General features: G+C 36.1%; 1 protein-coding gene across 2 annotated transcripts in view; it reads left to right on the top strand.

Moving 5' to 3' along the window:
* The window catches only part of LOC306871947 (regulator of G-protein signaling 3-like), a 137,318-nt gene that overhangs the window by 58,771 nt on the left and 58,551 nt on the right, over positions 1-19,996 (top strand). Inside the window, exon 1 of one of the 2 annotated variants that reach the window (XM_079420226.1) lies at positions 4,426-4,690. The exons of the other annotated variant lie outside the window; for it this stretch is intronic. Coding sequence (XP_079276352.1) covers positions 4,676-4,690 — 15 coding nt within the window. The 5' untranslated portion in view covers positions 4,426-4,675. Of the gene's footprint in view, positions 1-4,425; positions 4,691-19,996 lie in introns of those variants that run through there. 2 annotated transcript variants of the gene reach the window in all.

Genomic DNA, 19,996 nt, shown 5'->3' with positions numbered 1-19,996 from the left:
GTTATATATGATATTTTCCCATTTTTCGTGACCTAATCTAAAGTGAGAACTACTCACGGTTAATAAGTTGTTTACAAAGCATTATTTAACTCTTTATTAGCTAATTAAACAATAATTTGGTTAATTACAATGATAATGAATGAAGAACATACAGTTTCTAGTACATGATTACACAATTGAATTACAATTTGAAAGGCATTCTCATTTTGGTGCATTAATTTCAGTGTTTAATGTTTAAAAAAAACACTTGAACTTGTTAAAAACACTAGCAGCAAACAAGAAGTTGAATGTAAAGAGGATCTTTACATCTCTTGCAAAGTGTAGCACTGCATTCAAAATATCACAAACACATCTCAAAAGCAAACATTTGCAAACACCTTTGCCATAATATCAATTCATGTAAGATTTTTGTGTTACATAAAGAATTGTGTGTTGTGTATTGCAAAAAGTGTTTTATGAAATTGAAAACTGAGTCAAAGTCCGAGAATTAGTGTATTTGGTGTGTGGTTCTGGTGTTTGAGTGTCAGGTTTCAGAAACTGTGCTACAAGTAAAAAAAGAAAAACTGTAAAAGAAGTATTGGTATCAGTACTGGTATCAAAAAAAAATTGGTTTTAATACGTAAATACGTTTATGATTACCGATTTGGTAACATTTACGTTTAGGGACCAATTCTCACATTAACTATGCTTATTAGCATGAATATTAGTAGCATATTGGCTGTTTATTAGTACTTATCCTCCTTATTTTTCCCGCAAGAGCAGGTGCGGCCATTTATAAATGTTCTGTGTCTGACTTCCGTTGTCATTCGCTTCCAGCTATTTTTAGCTGTACAAAACAACTAGTATTGCTGCATGATATTGCAAACTAGTGTCTACCATATTATTTTAATGCATTATTTTAAAGCTGCAGTCCGTAATTTTTTTTGGGTTAAAAATGATCCAAAATCGGTATTTGAGCAAGTACATAACCAGCCAGTGTTCAAAACTATCGCCTTACTTTACCCCGATTCATAACGGTAAGCTTATAATAACGTTTTCTCATTTGAGTGGTACAGGTAGGTTTTCGTGGGAAATTTGAGCATGCTGCTGCATCATTGCGTCACGTCTGTAACCATAAAGATGTTGTCCTGGCTAATAGGCTATTGCATGTGCAGATGCTGCAGGTAGTGGATTGTTAGCCTTTTCTCATAGCAGCTGGAATAATTACATCATTTAGATGGCGGTTTGTAATCACATCTCACATGTGACTGAAATTAAATTATTCCAGTTTTAAATGTGTATCTGATTTCAGATAGCCTGGGATTACACATGATTTGTATTTTAAAGAGAACCAGTTTGAAGGAAGAATAATTAGCTTTTTGGGTTAAAAGAATGTCTTAATATGAAATTCGAATGGTCTGACAATTAGAGATTAGACTGTACAGAAATTGAAATCTACACGCTAATACACACTACATACACGTAGTCACACAATGCTGATGTTGTTAACATTAACAATTTGAGAACAAAGTATAACAATAATAATAATTTGTTCGGTTTGATGTGATATGAGCTAATCGATCATTAGATTTAATCACCATTGGTAGCGTGATTTATTGTAATGCTTTTTTTCCCTCAGTTGGTCAGAACAAATGTGGCAGACTTGTTACTTGCTTGTTCTGATGACAATATCCAGTGAAAATTCTTATTTGGGTCATATATTCCAAGACGCAGGCGAGAATTTGTGATTTCTAATTACAGTATCCACACTGGTGCGGTGAATGACAGCCACACATTCCCCTCAAAACATTAGATTCATCTGCGCTGGAGCCATGCCGGAGCACAACCCATGCAATGAAAATATTTCCGCAAGTAATTGCAATTGCAGGTTTCAAACAGAGATGGCAACAAAGAGGCAAAACTTACGGACCGCAGCTGTAATTATGAACACACTGGCTTGTAGTGCAAACAGTTTTACTGTGTACTGCACTTTGTAATTCTTCTCCTTATTTCCCTACAGCGGCTAATGAACTGGAAGTCTCACACATTCACAGAAAAATAAGGTGGAAAAAGCACATATATAATGCTTTATTCTGCATAACCAAATTTTAATGTTGCGTAATCACAGAAACCTGATCATTTTTAATTGATTCACAGCTAAAATGGTGCTAAAATCACATGCAAATACCTACAAATACTAGTGAGATGAGGCTGGCAGCACACTGGATTTAAAACAGTGTCCAGGTAGTCTCTGTGGGAATTCCTGCAAAATGTCCAGACACACTTAGTTAAAGGTAAGGTAGGCAATTTTGGATAGGCTAGTGTTAGCAAGCTAGCATTGAAAGCAAGATCCCCAACCTCCCTGCATAATCACTCTGCAAAGCCACACCTCCTCCAAAACACATGAACATGCACAAGCAGAACAGAGACTAACCTTCGACACACTAAATGAAAGATGGCGTTGGGCGGAGGGTTGAATGCAATGCTGTCAGATTACCTCATATCTCATTCACCGGTGAGAAAACATTACAGTACAAAGCAAATAATATTATAATAACAGCACCTTTCATTCTCACTGGAATACTCTGATGATGTATCATGTCTGCGCAAACAGTGCGCAGAGGTATGCAAATACATATTTTGACAAACAGGCAGGCCTATCGTAATCTTCAGACCAAACATTTTGATTGGACAAATATTTTATGATCCTATACTCCTTCCACAGATTATATAAATACATATAAATAAATTTATACTACTTAACTAATGATAGCTATCAGGATGTGAGGAGACTTTCAACCAGCGTAACAAAACATATTTTTGAACCAAATCTCCTACCCTGCCTTTAAAGTTTAACACATACAAAGTTCTGCTGACCGTTTCTCATTTTGTTATTTAGGAGAGCGTAATGAGTGAATAGAAGTTGTCTGAAGAAGGGCCAGCAGTGTGAAGAGCAGCGGGCTAAGCACACAGCCTTGTGGGGCACCTGTGCTCAGTGTAGTAGTGCTCGAGGTGTTGTGGCCGACACGGACTGACTGAGGTCTTCCGGTTAGAAAGTCCAGGATCCAATTACACAGGGAATTGTTAAGGCCCAGCAGGTTTAGCTTATTTAGAAGCTGTACAGAGACAGATGGCTGCGAAGTAAATCTGTGTTTCTGTCATTAAAGAGATACGTAGGGACAGTGTGATAATCAATGTTATATGTAAATGAAAACCTAAATTAAATCTGTTCATCATCGTGCATTTTTGTCTCTTCAGTAGACTTGGATTAAGCTGCTTGATTTATATACATTACTTTTACATTTGGCATGAACTTTCAATGGATGGAGAGAAATCTCTCAGGTTTTATGTGTGTTTGAAGATTATTGAACGGATGGGTAAATGATAACGGTATTTTCATTTTTGGGTGGACTATGTCTTTAAGATGTATCTTGATGTCTGCCTTATAAATATGAATTATCTCTCAGTCTTTACAAATGGCCACGTATACGGCACATTGACTCAATTTTTTATATTTAATTTCACTTAATCAATTCTCTTGTCAAGCTTTGAACAGGAATACTCAGCTTTTGATGGATCTTGTATGGTTGTCTTTAAAGAGAGAACAGCATTATCTAGACTATTCATTACATTAATGGTATGTCAGTACTGCATGGCAGATATGTTTTATAGTAATTAAATGCGCCCTGAGACAGATTTCATTTATTGCTTTCTGATGAACTGATTTTAGTAAAGGGTCTATGAGACTTTAATGACATTGATGTGCAACTGTGATTTAATGTGTATATATATCATACAGGCTAATGCAATTTAATCCATGTACTGCAATTTAGACAATATGAAATCAGTTTATTAAAAATAGATGTTGTGCATCATCCATTGGAATTGCAGTTGCAATCTGTGTATGTGATGAATGTGACATCTCTGATTTAATCATTTGTTGGAGAGCTGAAGGACTGAAGGTTTCACGTGACCTTGACTAAAAGTCTTTGTACTAGGATCTATCATGTATCTATAGATCAGGTGGCTTTATCTTTGGCCATTATTGCTGAAACAAAATGATTATAGCAGATATATCGAGGTTTCACTATAATGCATTATGAGAACACAATGCACAACCCTCCTCAGTAATGACCTCACAAAAATCAAGCGTCTTGCAGTTTTTCTGCACCAGGGCTGACGAAATTTGCACAAATGGCTGAGCGGGGATTGTGTGTGTTTGTGTGTGTGAGATAGAGATCCCCTGATCTGCTGGCATATGTATGACATGTACCTGTTTCTTTTGCGAGCCTTTGATTCATGGCTCGGCCGCTTCTAAAAATAACAGCAAGCAGAGCGGGACAGCGGTCTGTCTCTGGAGAGAGAGAACGAAAGAGAGAGACAGGACATGGGCAGTCCTCTCTTTTCTTTCTCCCTCTCTTGCTCTCTCACTCTCTCTCTCTCTCCAGTCATTTTATTCAGTAGCACAGTCGCGCCTCAGAGCAGCTGCTAACACACACAGAGTCTTCAGCAAATGTTGTGGACAGAGTGAGACAAATCCACACAGAGAGCGCAAAAGAACAGGTAGACTGAAATATAACAAAACAGACGCAAAGGGAACTTACAGTACATTTCTAGGCAGAAGTAGAGAAGGAGACGTCTACTGGACAGGATTCAGGATCAGCACATGTGAAAGAGACGCGTTCACAGCGGCCAGATGCCTGTATTCAAGGTACACCTGCTTTAATGGGACCAGAACTGAGCTTTTACACCTAATTTGACACAGTTTGTGCATGCGAGCACACGTATGTGTGTGTGCCCAGAAAACAGGAATAGATGTTTCTAAAGCTGCACAGCTTACCTTGCTGTTTTATCAGGTTTATTGTGTAGCTGACATTTATTTTGCAGTTTCATTTAATATCACAGCAGATTACATTAAGATTACATTTATATTTTCCAATAAATATTTGTATTATTTTAAGTTGTTTTTATTTTATTTTAATTTATTATAATGCAGATTTTATGTTTACTCCCAAAAATTATAAGCTTCATTTGTATGGAAAATATCCATATATTTTATGAATATTGTTTTGGATTTATTTCCTTTTTTAGGAAGGAATATTTTATGAATTTTATGATGTGTAATGAACATATGTTTAACATGCTCATATTTTATGTCAGTTTGAGTGTGTGTACGTGCGTTTTATTGGTTATAAACGGCGCTTGCTGAGATAAGCATGTGGTAAATTGTTAAATAAAGTTTCATGCACTCATTTTCACATAGAGCAAAACATACACAGGGAGAGGTGACTTGCGTGATGATAGATTGCTTTATGAGGTTTATGTGACTGACATTTCCCACAATGCTTGCGGAGGCGAGGTAAACCGTAACTGTACAAGACAGACATGAATGTCAGTCTGCAGAGGAAATGTCCTTTCAAAAAGTTTATAATGTGCACACACTTGAAGAGGAGATTTCTCAACGTGTTGTTCTTGAACACTTCCTCATGTAGTTGTTGTGGTATTTGAGAGGTTTTGTTAAAAAAGCTGAAATTAAAATATCACAAAAACTATATTACAGTTCAATAGTTAAAATAGTTTATTCACACAATTTGTTATCATTTATGCACTTTTATGCCAACCAAAGCTGTTTTGATATATTCTGTGAAACACAAAGGGAGAAATTTGTGTTTATACAAAGACAGCACAATATGACTGGTCAATATGACTGATGTGCTATGTTTGAAGCCATTTGGTAGCATTTGTGCGAGTAATACACCCATATATAAGTTCCTGAAAATCTTCCCTGTCATTGTTTGCACACATTAAACATTAAGACAAATTCAATCAATGTCAGTGATGCCAAATATGGGATACATTGAGAAACATTGACAACTGAGATGTAAGAGCTGCTTGTTTAATATTGGGGTGACTCATAAAGACACACCAATAAATATAATAAACAAACAAACAAACAAATAATAATAAAATAAAAAAATGAAAAATGCCAAGTATTTTGGCTCAGGAACCTTAGACCTAATAGGAAGAAAAAAAGGAACACATACATTAATACATAAACACAAATGGACCAGTGCCTTAGACAAAAGGGTTGTGCACCATCCACAACTAAATTGAAAGTCTATGTACATTTCTGAAATTTGAATTAATTATTGAATGAATGAATGCATGAATGAATGATATATATACTATTCATTTAATTTCTAGTGATTATCATCAATTTAATTTTGCAGATACTATTTAAACTAAACTGATCTAGACAATGACATCTCTGAATTCAATAATGAAATGCCTTAACTAAAATTGAGTGTTTAATCTTATTTTTACACAGTACTGACACTATCCTCCAATTTGATACTGTTAAGTCCAATACACAATCTGTATTGTTATAAGCGCTATATAAATAAAGGTGAATTGACTAATATATATACACAGTGGTGTGAAAAAGTGTTGGCCCCCTTCCTGATTTTTTATTTTTTTGCATGTTTGTCCCACTTGTTTCAGATCATCAAACAAATTTAAATATTAATCAAAGATAACACAAGTAAACACAACATGCAGTTTTTAAATGAAGGGGTTTTTTTTATGAAGGGAAAACAAAATCCAAACCCACATGGCCCTCTGTGAAAAAGTGTTTACAAAATTAAGACTTTTGGGAAAATAATCTGTGGACTGACGAGACAAAAGTTTAACTTTTTGTAAGGTGTGTGTCCCATTACAGCTGGCGTAAAAGTAACACAGCATTTCAGAAAAAGATCATCATACCAACAGTAAAATATGGTGGTGGTAGTGTGATGGTCTGGGGCTGTTTTGCTGCTTCAGGACCTGGAAGACTTGCTGTGATAAATGGAACCATGAATTCTGCTGTCTACCAAAAAATCCTGAAGGACAATGGCCGGCCATCTGTTCGTGACCTCAAGCTGAAGCGAAATTGGGTTCTGCAGCAGGACAATGATCCAAAACACACCAGCAAATCCACCTCTGAATGGCTGAAGAAAAACAAAATGAAGACTTTGGAGTGGCCTAGTCAAAGTCCTGACCTGAATCCTATTGAGATGCTGTGGCATGACCTTAAAAAGGCAGTTCATGCTCGAAAACCCTCCAGTGTGGCTGAATTACAACAATTCTGCCAAGATGAGTGGGCCAAAATTCCTCCACAGCGCTGTAACAGACTCATTGCAAGTTATCGCAAACGCTTGATTGCAGTTGTTGCTGCTAAGTGTGGCCCAACCAGTTATTAGGTTTAGGGGGCAAGCACTTTTTCACACAGGGCTATGTGGGTTTGGATTTTGTTTTCCCTTCATAATAAATTTTTTTTCATTCAAATCATGTTGTGTTTACTTGTGTTATCTTTGATTAAGATTTAAATTTGTTTGATGATCTGAAACATTAAAGTGTGGCAAACATACAAAAAAAAAAATATGAAAACAGGAAGGGGGCCAACACTTTTTCACACCACTGTATGTATGTATGTATATATATATATATATATATATATATATATATATATATATATATATATATGTATATATATGTATATGTATATATACATATATATATATATATATATATATGTATATATATATATATATGTATATATATATATATATGTATATATACAGCGCCCTCCACAATTATTGGAACACAATTGCTCTGTTGGCTGTGGAGTCAAGACATTTACAAATATGATTAAAAGATGAATATGAGACAAAACTACAGAATGTCACATTTTATTATTGGATGATTCAACACAGATGTTTTACCAGCTAAGAAGATCAGCAGTTTTAGAGTTTCATTCCCCTATCTGATATGAGCATAAGTATTGGAACAGTTGCCTCACAGGTCTTTCTAAGTGATCAGCTGTGTCCTGTTGCATTAATTATTCAGATATTAAAAGCAGGGAATGTGTTGTATCAGTTATATCCATTGCTTCTGCATTGTGAATCCTGCAACCGATGATGACACACACAAACCAAGATGAAAATGAGGGAGCTGACTTTGAGAGAAAAGCAAGCAATTTGGATGCTAAAAGAAAGAAGTCAATTAGAGCTATAGCAAAACAAAGGGCATGGAGAAATAAAGAGTTTGGAAACCACCAGCGACACAAGCAACCAACAACTACCTGATCGGCTGAAAAAACAACAGTAGTTGATGACAGATAAATCATAAAAGCTGTGAAAATTAACCCTAAAAGATGTGTCTGTAAAATCACCAACAACTTCCAGAAAGCTGGGGTGATGCTCTGACAATCTACTGTCCTCAGGAGACTTTGACACAGAATTACAGATGCTACACAGCAAGATGCAAACCTCTGACCAGCACCAAAAATAAAAGATTAAGAGTTTGCAAAAAAGCACAAAGGTGAGCCAGAAGAGTTTTGGAACTGTGTTTATGGACCGATGAGACAAAGATGAACCTTCATCTAAATGATGGGAAAGCAAAAATGTGGAGAAAAAAGGGAACTGCAAATGATCCCAAGCATACAGCCTCATCTGTAAAGCATGGTGGAGGTGTTGTCATGGCATGGGCATGCATGGCTGCCTCTGGAACAGGCCTCTCAACTTTACTGATGACTTAATGTATGATGACAGTAGCAGAATGAATTTGGAAGTTTACTTAACCACCTTGCCTACCAATATTCAAGAAAATGCCACCAGATTCATTGGGAAGTGCTTCATATTGCATCAGGACAATGACCCAAAACACCCTGCCAGTTCAGTCAAGGAATTTATAAAGGCAAAGAAATGGAAGGTCTTAGAATGCCCAAGTCAATCTCCAGATTTAAATCCGATTGAACATGAATTTCACCAGCTGGAGAGGAGAGTAAAGGCAGAAACTCCCCAAAACAAGCAACAATTAGAATTGGCTGCATTAAAGGCTGGGGAAAGTATTTCAAAGGATGAGACCAAGAGTCTGGTGATGTCTATGGGTCCCAGACTCACTGCTGTGATTGTGCGCAAGGGATCTGCAACTAAATAATAGCTTTTAATCTTTTATATCTGCCTTATGTTCAACTGTCCCAATACTTATGTTCACATCAATGAGTGGGATGAACTCTAAAAGTGCTGTTCTTTTTATTTGGTAAAACATGTATGTGTTGAAACGGCTAATAAAATAATGTGACATTCTGTAGTTTTGTCTCATATTCATCTTTTAATCATATTTTCAAATGTCTTGACTCCACAGCCAACAGAGTAATTTTGTATTTACTGTCCCAATACTTATGGAGGGGACTGTATATATATATATATATATATATTAATTTTTTTTCTGTATGAATTATTGTCTTAATTTAAATTATTTACCGTGGATCAAAGAACATTTAATTTCAAAGAATGTGCTTATGTTACAGCTCTCAATTCCTCAACAACTGATGAAAGTTTCCACTAATAAGTCCACTGGAATGGAGAAATCAAACATGTGCTGAAATCTAAAAACAAAGTGGTTAGGCTCAACAACAATATATATATTTTTTGTTTCTAATGAAATTATGTTCACCCAACAAACTACACTGAGTTACAGAAACTCAATTTGAAGCAAAAACAATTGAAGTCAATTACAAACAAACAATCAATAAATAGTTAGTAAGTTAGTTGTTAGTGTGTGTTTTTCTCTACAAACAATGAAGCCATGAGTTTAGTTACTTCAAAAACCTCCTTGTTGCTGCGAGATACAATGTAGCGATCCATTGTTGAAGCTTTTTTATTAACAAAAGTCCTGGGGCAGCACTGACAATAAGTTTCTGTGCTTCTTAATGTTTCTGTGTGTGCGCAGCGTGATCTGCGATCTCTGTGTGCGAGCGATGTGTGTGTGTTTGTGTGCGGCAATTAAAGCAGCGCATTAATAGACAATGGTGATTAAACTGACTTGGAACTACCTGTGCCTTAAACAGTTTTAATGCATACCTGCCAGCCAGTCAGAATCGAGAGTTCAGACTGACACTGGTATTATTGACTCAAATGCTTTACTTTCTAGTTGTAGAATTTAGTAGCATTTAAATAAGTTTGCCATTTACCATTCTAGATTATCTGCTTTTCGGGCCATTTTGAGCAGCACAAACAAGCAGATAGGACTCTCTGTGTGCATGTGTGTGTGTAGTGGACGTTAATGATTGTGGATTCTGTCGGACATGGAAGTCCAACCAAGTGGTATGATGTCTTGAGTGAGGCTGGGGTGAGTGATCAGTGCTTAATGGTGTGTTTGTGAAAAACTCTTTCTCTCTCTCTCTCTCTCTCTCTCTCTCTTATACACACACACACACACACACACACTCACAGGCGCTCTTTTTTTCCTTCCACTCATGATATGTTTATGTGAAGAGGGTGTTGCCCATCCGACCACTAGATTTCACTCTGTCTCTCAGTCCTTTTCTCTCTTTCACTTCTTGTGATCTCGCAGGAGAAACTGGAATCTGCATGCACACACATACACACACACATACACACACGGATGCACATCAGGGTTTGATTCTCGAGGGTGTTTGTCCATTCTGACGGTGAGTGTGTGTCCATGGTGTGGTTTACTTCTGTCTGTGTTTACAAGTGTTTCCGCGTAGGTGCATGTGTGCTGCTTGTGTATGTTTTTGCTGCTGTTGTATAGAAGCTTACAAGATGTCAAAGTGTGTGAGGAACATTTTTGGTCAGAAGTTGCTCTTTTATTTCTCTGGAGGCATCGACTTAGTCTCAGTTAACAACTGAAACTAAAGAGACACTATATAGAGCTATAAAATAAAGGTGGTGTTGAAAGAATGAGCATTGAATGAGAAATGTTTGACTTCATATTGACATATTTGACTACAGTCATACTTTGGTAATCTTGGCAAATCTGAGCATGATTTGAGACTTTAAGAACTTCAGAAGAGGCACTATGGGAGGGGGGGGGGGGTGTCAAGAGAAACATCTGAGACATCAAAAGACTTGAGCACAAGCCTCTTTTTAATGTCATTGCTATCTATAAGTGACATTTCTATAAAACATTTGACACAATAAAGTTAGCAAAAAATTCTCATCTCTGTTGATGTGCTCACTGAATAATGGATCATCAGGTTTTGTGGCGTCCATGCTAGCTTGAGTATTGCTATCATTAAAGAAAAAGGAAGTCATACTAAATCAATACATTCTAACTCCCAATTCGACATATATTGATGCTTGGTCAGGACCATTTTGCGTCACTTTTTGACGTACAGGGTACCCCTTTAGCATCATTTTTCAACGTGCAGGGTCCTCCTTTGCTTTAAATAAGAAACCCTTGGTGTCGGTATGCAGAGACTGGGAATTTTATCATCATGATAAAACCTTATGTTTTACTCTTTTCTTCGCATAAAATATTGTATGGCCTCAGAAGACTTGGAATGCAACAGGACTTGTTTGTTATGTGTTTATACTGCTAATTAATTTATGGTCAGTTTTTGCAATAAATACCTGTAACTGTTATTTTATTTTGTTTTATATTATTCAGAAGTGGATAGGTTTGGGGTAGGGGTGGGGTTAGGTGCTCCAATGAAAGTATAAATGTATATAAAATTATTTCTAGTTTTTACTAATGCATGCAAACCATTAAATTAACAACAAACAACTGAAAACAATGGAGGACCCTGCACATCCAAAAGTGATGCTAAAAGGATTACCCCAGTGCGTCAAAAAATACTGCTAATGGGGAACCTTGAGTGTCAAAAAGCGACGCTATTGACCAAGCAACGATACAGTATGTGATGAGTTGGGAGTGAGAACATGTTGACTAAATAAACCACAGCTTAAACCTATAAAGCCTACTGTATCATATTTGATATGCACATTTCTAAGATCTCTATATTATCAACATGACTAAAACTTTGCCGAAAAACCTGTTGCACAAAATCTACTATGCATTCTGTCATCTTATTGTTAGTTTAAATTTTAGCGAGTAAAAACCCTTTTAGTGAAATTGTACAAACGTTCACCTCGTGGCTCATATAACTTTCTGTCATGAAATCTTTGCTGATTTTCTAAAAACCACAACGTTAACAAAAGAATAACTTTTATATTGTTGTATATTGCTTTACTTACTTTACTTTTAGTCATTTAGCAGACGCTTTTATCCAAAGCGACTTACAAATAAGAAAAAGTAACTAAAATTAAAAGTTAACACTCTGTAAATACTCTATACACACCCATTTAAGAAAATACAGAAATTAAATTAAATTGACAAATGCATACAACAACATTTCAATAGTAAACATATAAAGGAAAAAAAATAAAAATAAAATAAAAATAAAAAGCGATACTTATATCCCTTGCCGGTGTCCCAGCCCGGTGGAGTCGCACGGTAGAGTCGATGGTCTTTACACTCTTTGGTCTTCACACTATAATAACCTTTTTTATACCTATCTAACAAATCACTGCTAGAATTCAGCTGAACTCACTTTCCTATTAATCACTAAAAATGGCCAAGCAAGTGCACACACTGACAAGATACGCGATACAGTATGAGACCAAACGCGATTTCAGCAACTCTCAACATAGTAAACAATATTGTTAGCAATATTTCAAGAAAATTTGCTGGACTGAAGTGGAATTTCATCATATTTTTTGACATATAAATATCAATACCTGTACCAAATTATATGTTTTTGCTCAGTTTGGATCTCTGAATAAAACTAAATAAAACCATATTTTCACTATATATCACACAATATGAGCTATAAAACCTTATGTGACAAATAAGATACTCAACAAAAACACATTTGCAAACTTTTCCCCCCATATTGTTCAAAGGTTCAATAAATATTAAATGCAAATATATTAATTAAATTTTGAGATGTGCATACTCTTTATTCAACTATGTGTCGCACTCCTTCCCAAATGAACATGAGTAAGATCAATGATCAATAAGGACACTTACATTTGCTTTAATGAAAATAATTTTTACTAACATATTCCCTTTAGCTGAAACAAGCCTGCTCTGTTTAGTTTGCCTGTGATCAGCTTTTATATTGATTCTGAAACAAACCTCAAAAAGCCTTTTGTCCATGTTGTAGATGTAGGCTTCCGTGCTGTAATCAACTGGAAAACTATTTAGTCACTATAATTATGGGAGAACAGGACACGACCTAACAAAGGGCTAGTTGTAACACTTGTGGTTTGAACGTTTCTACACAAGATAGTACTCATTTCACCAAAAGTTGAAGTAAATTCACAGGATAGATAGATAGATAGATAGATAGATAGATAGATAGATAGATAGATAGATAGATAGATAGATAGATTCTCCAATACACTGTAAGTAAATTAATGAATAAGTTACTGGTAATTTCAGAAATCCTTTATTTCATTCAGAAATTCTTTCTTTCATTGTTAAAACACATCAAAACACGCATAATTCAAAATACAGTGGGAAGAATCAATATGGAAAATTCCTTAATTTTAACACGGTACATGTAGGGCATGTTGCAACACTGCGTTACAATGAACCACACTATGAGAAGTAAGTGACTACATGCAGTTAGACATAATTCACATAATTCCCCATTGTGAACTATATTTACTGCATCATGAGAAAGTATGGAGTCCCCCAAGGGTCATGTACAGTAGAAGAATGTTTTCTGATAATCTGGTGCCTACAGTTTTGCAATCGGTGCTCCGTTTATGAACTGTACTCATGAATTTGTAAACAGTTCCATTATTTTAACAATTTGTGCTCACATATTTGAATTTGAGCCCTTGATTTAAAAGTCTGTACTCTCAGATTTGACAACTGTATTCTTCGATTTTTAATCTGTACAGACAGGTTTGTAAACTGTGTCCCCGATTTATAGCTCGTCCTCTCAATTTATAAATTCACTGATACATTTAATGCTAGAGATGCTAAACATGTTTTCCTCCTTTGTTACTCTGGAGGGGGTTTCTGTAAGGAACAGTACCTAAATGTGAAATTATTACATGGTTTTTACAGCATTGTTATCTTTCACGGCTGTTGCACATTGTGTTTTACAACATTGGTATTTACTAAAGGTATTGTTTTATGTGAAAAAGTGGCCTTTATTGACAGAATAATTAGAGTAGATTTTATTGCATTATTTTATTTTAATTAGGTCACATCAAAACGTTAGAGGGACCAAGCTGTCATTTGGTGATGATGCAAAGTGTCCCACCAATGAGTTGCAAAATTTATCTTCCCTTCTTTCATTAATCTTTTAGCTCTAGCAGCCCTAACCATGTTTGTTTGTGGAGGACAGGCGTTGGTGAGATTGGGCATGAGGGATCAGGAAAATGAGGCTTCCCTGCGGCGGCCATGTTAATGACTACAGCGGGCATCTTTATTGGGCCGAATGACTTTGTGATGGCTTGTGTGACCTTAATCAAGTATTGTGTGTCCCTGACCTTCTGTGTTTGATTAATTTTACCTTTGTGCCCTTCCCTCTGTCTCTGAGAGTAGAGGAATATATTAAGCTCTAGTATCAGAGAGATTGTCTCTAATGGCCATAAAAAGGTAATGGTTGTTTGGTTTACTGTTGAATATTTTATGGCTCTATTTGGTGGATCTTCTCTGCTTGGTAAAAGTGAGACATTCTACTAAAATATCTGTGATAAAAGCGATTGTTGGCAACTATTTAGCAATTACCTCATGTCATATTTCACAGTGATGCAAATGTTTTGTTGTTTATCCACCTTTTTACGACACCCTCTGACACTTTGCCTGAATTATGGGAGTAGCTTCTATTAAAGTGTAAACAGTCAGACAAAGATTCACCTTGGGAACAGAGTAGTAAGCATGTTCTAAAACTTGGTACATTGTAAAAGGGAGGAAAATAATAAAAAAATGCTCTTGCCATATATATTCTTGTTATACCATATCACAATTAAATACCAAGTGTTAACGCTATTCTTTTTACATATGAAAATAGAACATGAAGAAAAAATGACAGATTTCTTGTTTTATGTTGCTTAAGGCTGATAGGTCCTTTATCTTGCATCCAGTGCCACATGGCACAAGCTGGCTGGCCTCTGATGATTTTGTAGCCAGTTAGATTGCTTGCTCAAAATATACTGTAAATTGGTTCACTGTAAGCTGCTCCCACAGATAGGGTCTGGTTCATTGTAAGCTGCTCGTCGAATAGGTACAAAACTGGTACTAATACATATACTTTTAAAGGGGTCATCGGATGCCCATTTTCTGCCAGTTGATATGATTCTTTAGGGTCTTAATGTAAAGTCTGTAACATACTTTGGTTAAAAATTTTCAATGGTAGTGTAAAACAACACCCTTTATACCCTGTCAAAAACACCTCTTTTCAGAGCAAGTTGTTTTCTTGCATGTTGCTTTAAATGCAAATGAGCTCTGCTCACCCTGTCCCTCTCTTCTGAGCCACTCTCTGAGACATTCTTGGTAAACTTGAACCGTATCCATCGTGAAACTTGCTAACTAGCACGTTATTAGGCAAGGCGATTTGCAAAGATTCATTAAAAAAAGAAAAGAAAAGTATACTCCTTCTCTAGATAAAGCTGGATTACGAATGATTCATGTGAACATAGATGCATTTAGATCAGGGGTACATTCCCTCTACAAACAAATGTAAATCTGCATCTTCAGCAGCTCATATGTCAGGAGTAACTGCTATGGTCATAATTAAATCCAACAACAAAACACTCCAATCACTTAGGATTCATTCTTATCTACATCTGCTCCGGCATCGAAACAATGCCTTCTTGTCAGACAGACAAGAAGCTGAGGACTGCTTCATTTGAGAAAGGGGTAATGATTTTAGTAGATTAAACAAAAAAACACTGGGTGGATTTTTATCATTATAGGGTGGTTGTGTACACACACTGTCAACACACATTTATGTTCAAACAACATGTAAAAGTGCATTTTGCATCCGATGACCCCTTTAATATACCACTGCTTGTAATGTACTAATATGTACCTCTAAGTTACTAATATATATCATTTAGGGGGTAATTGAGGTGCAGAGATGTACCTTTTAGTTTTAACTTAAGACAGTGGTTCCTAACCATGTTCCAACCACATAGGGAACCACTACCTTACGGTACCACCCAAGTGACATTTTTTTTTTACAGCTGAGAGTGTACAGTGTAAAGGTCCCCTGAAACCCTCCACACCCCCCAGCTCCACCTGTCTAGCTCTGCTATGACCTATCTAATGCAGCAGCAGCACATCTTACATGTTCACAGAAATGTATCGTTGTATCGATTGGCAGCAAGTCTCCATACTTCAGCTGTAGCAGTGTATGTAGCAGATCTAGTCCAATCTAAACCTAATCTAGACAGATAAAGACCAAATACATTAACACTGCCTTATCCATTAACATGCTAAAACTATTCAGAGAGTCATGATTGAAGTATATATGTGTGTATTGTCTCTGTATCTTACCTCATTCCCCTTGTTAGTGAGGATCAAGTGATCTGGCATGTTTTGGTGTGCAAAGCACGTCCCTCTCCATGTGCCTGCTTTGAGGTGTTTGCCCCCCGTCCCATTCAGTTACGCCTTTAATCTGCTATTTCTAATGCTGTACTGATGCTGCTGTAAAGACACGTCTCTCCTACTGATTTCCCTCATTCTGTGAGCACAGACCCACCGGGACAGCAGCCAATTATCTTCAGTGTCCCATTGATTTATCAATCATCCCAGCATTAATGTTCACCAACATTATTCTATGGTCGATTCCGAGTGACCGAATCCTTTAAGACAGTAAGAAACTGATTTATCAATGTGTTGTGATACTGTGATTTAGATTTTCAGTTTGTTCAAATATTTAATCAAGATTATTTATTTATTGTAGCTGCTGTTGCATTCAGTTCCCTCCTAATATGTCAGCGTTACTAAAAATGTATCAAAATAGTGTCTGTTTGATGTGGACGATACTTAAACTGACAGAGTGTGTGAATTCTGAACTTTATGAATACAATTCCATATTTTAAGTGGCAAATAGAAAGAAATACCCTACTACAGATATCCTGGAAAGTAATAACAACTGGCAATATTTTTTTTTAAGCTTGAAGATGTAGACTGCATTGACTTTTAATAAATTTACAAAAATGATGAGAGAATATCTTCATTTTTGTTTTGAAGATGAGGGAAATACTTATTATATTTGAAGCTTTATGCAGGTCATGTTAGCCAAGCAAGCAAACAGCTGATGATCATATTGTCTGTCAAAATAATTCAGACACATAGCAGAGTGGTCCCATCACTTTTGTGACAGCTTTTAGCCTCTAGTGTCCCTAATATTTTTCTTGAGTTTGCACATCAGCATATTACTTCAGTTCTAATTGTCTGGCATTATTGCTTGAGAAAAGTTATCTCAATTTTGTAGTGTGACACTTGCTGAACTCAGCAGAAAACACGTAAAAATGTTCTATAAACCCATCAACACAACCTTTCAAACTCTGTTTGGCTTGGTGCAATTTATATGCAGTTACAGATACCAAACACACACACACACACACGTTGGTTTTTGTGGTTTATGGGGACTCTCCATAGGCGTAATGGTTTTTATACTGAACAAACTGTGTGTGCTATTGCCCTACACCTAAACTTAGCCCTCACAGGAGACTTTGAGCATTTTTAGATTTTCAAAAAACACCATTTAGTATGTTCTTTAAGCCTTTTGAATTACGGGGACATAGGCAGTGTCCTCATAAACCACCTTCATATTGTAATACCTCTGTCATACCCATGTCATTATACAAATTTGTGTCCTCATAAACCACATAAACATGCACACACACACACACACACACACACACACACTACAAATGTACAAATGTATTCAGTAAACGTAACAATCCGTACTTCTAAGCAGTTTATATTCTCCACTTAATATTCTGTAACTTAATATTGTATTTTTGTTTAACACAAATTTTCATCAAACAATAATTATAATATTCCCTGCAGTGCTATCACAGAGTCCCTGTGAGTTACAAAGCCCTGAAAAATATCACGAAGCAGACAATATTAATGGTCCTTAAAATAGGCATCATTTTCTTAAATATTATTTATTTTTTTCTTGCTTTTGAATTTGGAATGACATATTCTTGACAAGTTTCTGAGATCCGTCTAATTACTTTACTTGATTCAAGGTGCTTAAAAAAACTCTTTGAAATATCTTTGAAAGGTTCGATATCAACCTTGCATACTTACTGTGGAATAACCTGTTTCCTGGTGGACTGATAAAGGCCTGTGCACTCATGGAAATTGCACAAAGACAGCTAATTAAATTGGAGATTGCTATTTTGAGAAAGCTTTTGACATTTTCATCAGATGATACTTAAATGATTTGAGAATGTGTCATCTGAGGTTGACACTATGAATGGTATGACTCAATGAAAGAAGAGACAACCAAAATGTCTGAAAACCTACATTTGTAATCCTTTTGGCTAAAATGGATCCTAAATTACTGTGGAGGATGCTTAAGATGAAACCTTATGGTAAATATAAAGCTGGTTCATTAAATTATTAGGCATATTTATTGACAGGGTAATGGAATATGATAATGGCAAAATGACAAATTATATTTCCTTTCATCCATTGCTAATCACATAACAGAAGAAAACTTCCTCAGAGTAGTGGATGATGTACTGGATGATGACATCACTGAATTCAATAATGAAATGCCTTTAACTGAAAATCTTTTTTTTTTTTTATCTTTTCATTTTACATTATTGACACACTATTGTCCTTTTTTGATATTGTGCAGTTGCTTTGACACAATTTACATTGTTAAAAGCGCTATATAAATAAAGGTGACTTGACTTGACTAGTGGTAACTATGAAATAGTTGTCGTGAGGTATTACTTTTGTTTAGGATTCTTTATCTTTTAGCTTCTGTAGTTGAGATAAAATGTTAAAGGAAGTGCTGAAGGCTTCTGGTTTAGAGAATATTCCAGCTAGGTTTTTATGAGATTTAGCTGACATTATTGCACCAACATATTTATTGATTGTAAAAGGCAATGTTTCCTTTTCAGGTCATTCATATCAGTAGCTGAAGCTATATCAAATATAGGAGTGAAGGTAACACTTTAGTATAGGGACTTAATTAATGGTTTGTTAATAGCGAGAATTGGACCTCTGACCAGAGGTCCTCTGAATTGGAAGTCTGACCGGAGCGACAATCTCTGAAGCCTGTATTGGCAGATGCAGTTTGATGTTCTACATTGTTTGCGAGTGTCCTTAGCAAGTTATATACTATAAGGCGAGTGTATTCTAAGCAGTGCATTCAGGGGTGCATTTCCCTAAAACATCGTAAGCCTACTATGGTCATAAATTCCTTGTTAGTATGACATGTGGACTTGAGTAGATAATGCTCTTGAACAAAATAAGCAAGCTAAAATGCAGTGCATTTTGTATCTTTCAAGGACAGGCAACTCTGCACTTCTCACAGATTCCAACCTCAAACTGTTAACCACGTGAACTGTTTTTTTTTATATATATATCAGTCAGACAGTCTCTTATTCTGGGTGGTTCTTGGCCAGAATAAGATGCAGTATGGATTAGACTTTGTGGCAGTGGCCTGGCCTAGAGAAACTAGATGAAATCGATAGTGCTTTGTTTAGGTGCTGTAGTGTTGACTTCTCAATGGCATGTACTAAATCATTCCCCTCGTACCTCACCTTGATCCACAGGTCTGCTGGTCATTAGCCTTGCTTGATATTTTAAAGCTGCTTGTGTTGGTGCAAGCAATGTCTCTTTGTCATTCAATTCTCTCTTCTTTGCTCTATGTTTTGATGTGTGGAGTTAAATCATTCATGACCAACATGACCTACGTGAATACCTCCGGCATGACACTCATTCTACACACTTGCTGTATTTGACATTTGCAGCAGGATATCACAGCTCAACACCAGACCTATTGCTCTCAGAGTCTTAAGCAAGAAATGCTATCACGCAAATATGCAGATGTAAATTCTTGGTTAATGTTAGCGATCTGTCTCTTTATACATGCCTGTATGAAATGCAGTTCCAGATTTTTAAATTCTGTTTTTCAAGGTTAGTTTATAAGGATAACTGCATTTATTTGCATCAA

The sequence above is a fragment of the Barbus barbus genome (assembly GCF_936440315.1).
Source record: "Barbus barbus genome assembly, chromosome: 6".
NCBI lineage: Eukaryota > Metazoa > Chordata > Actinopteri > Cypriniformes > Cyprinidae > Barbus > Barbus barbus.
The sequence above is the reverse complement of the archived record's forward strand: the minus strand, read 5'-3'. Positions and strand labels throughout refer to the sequence as shown.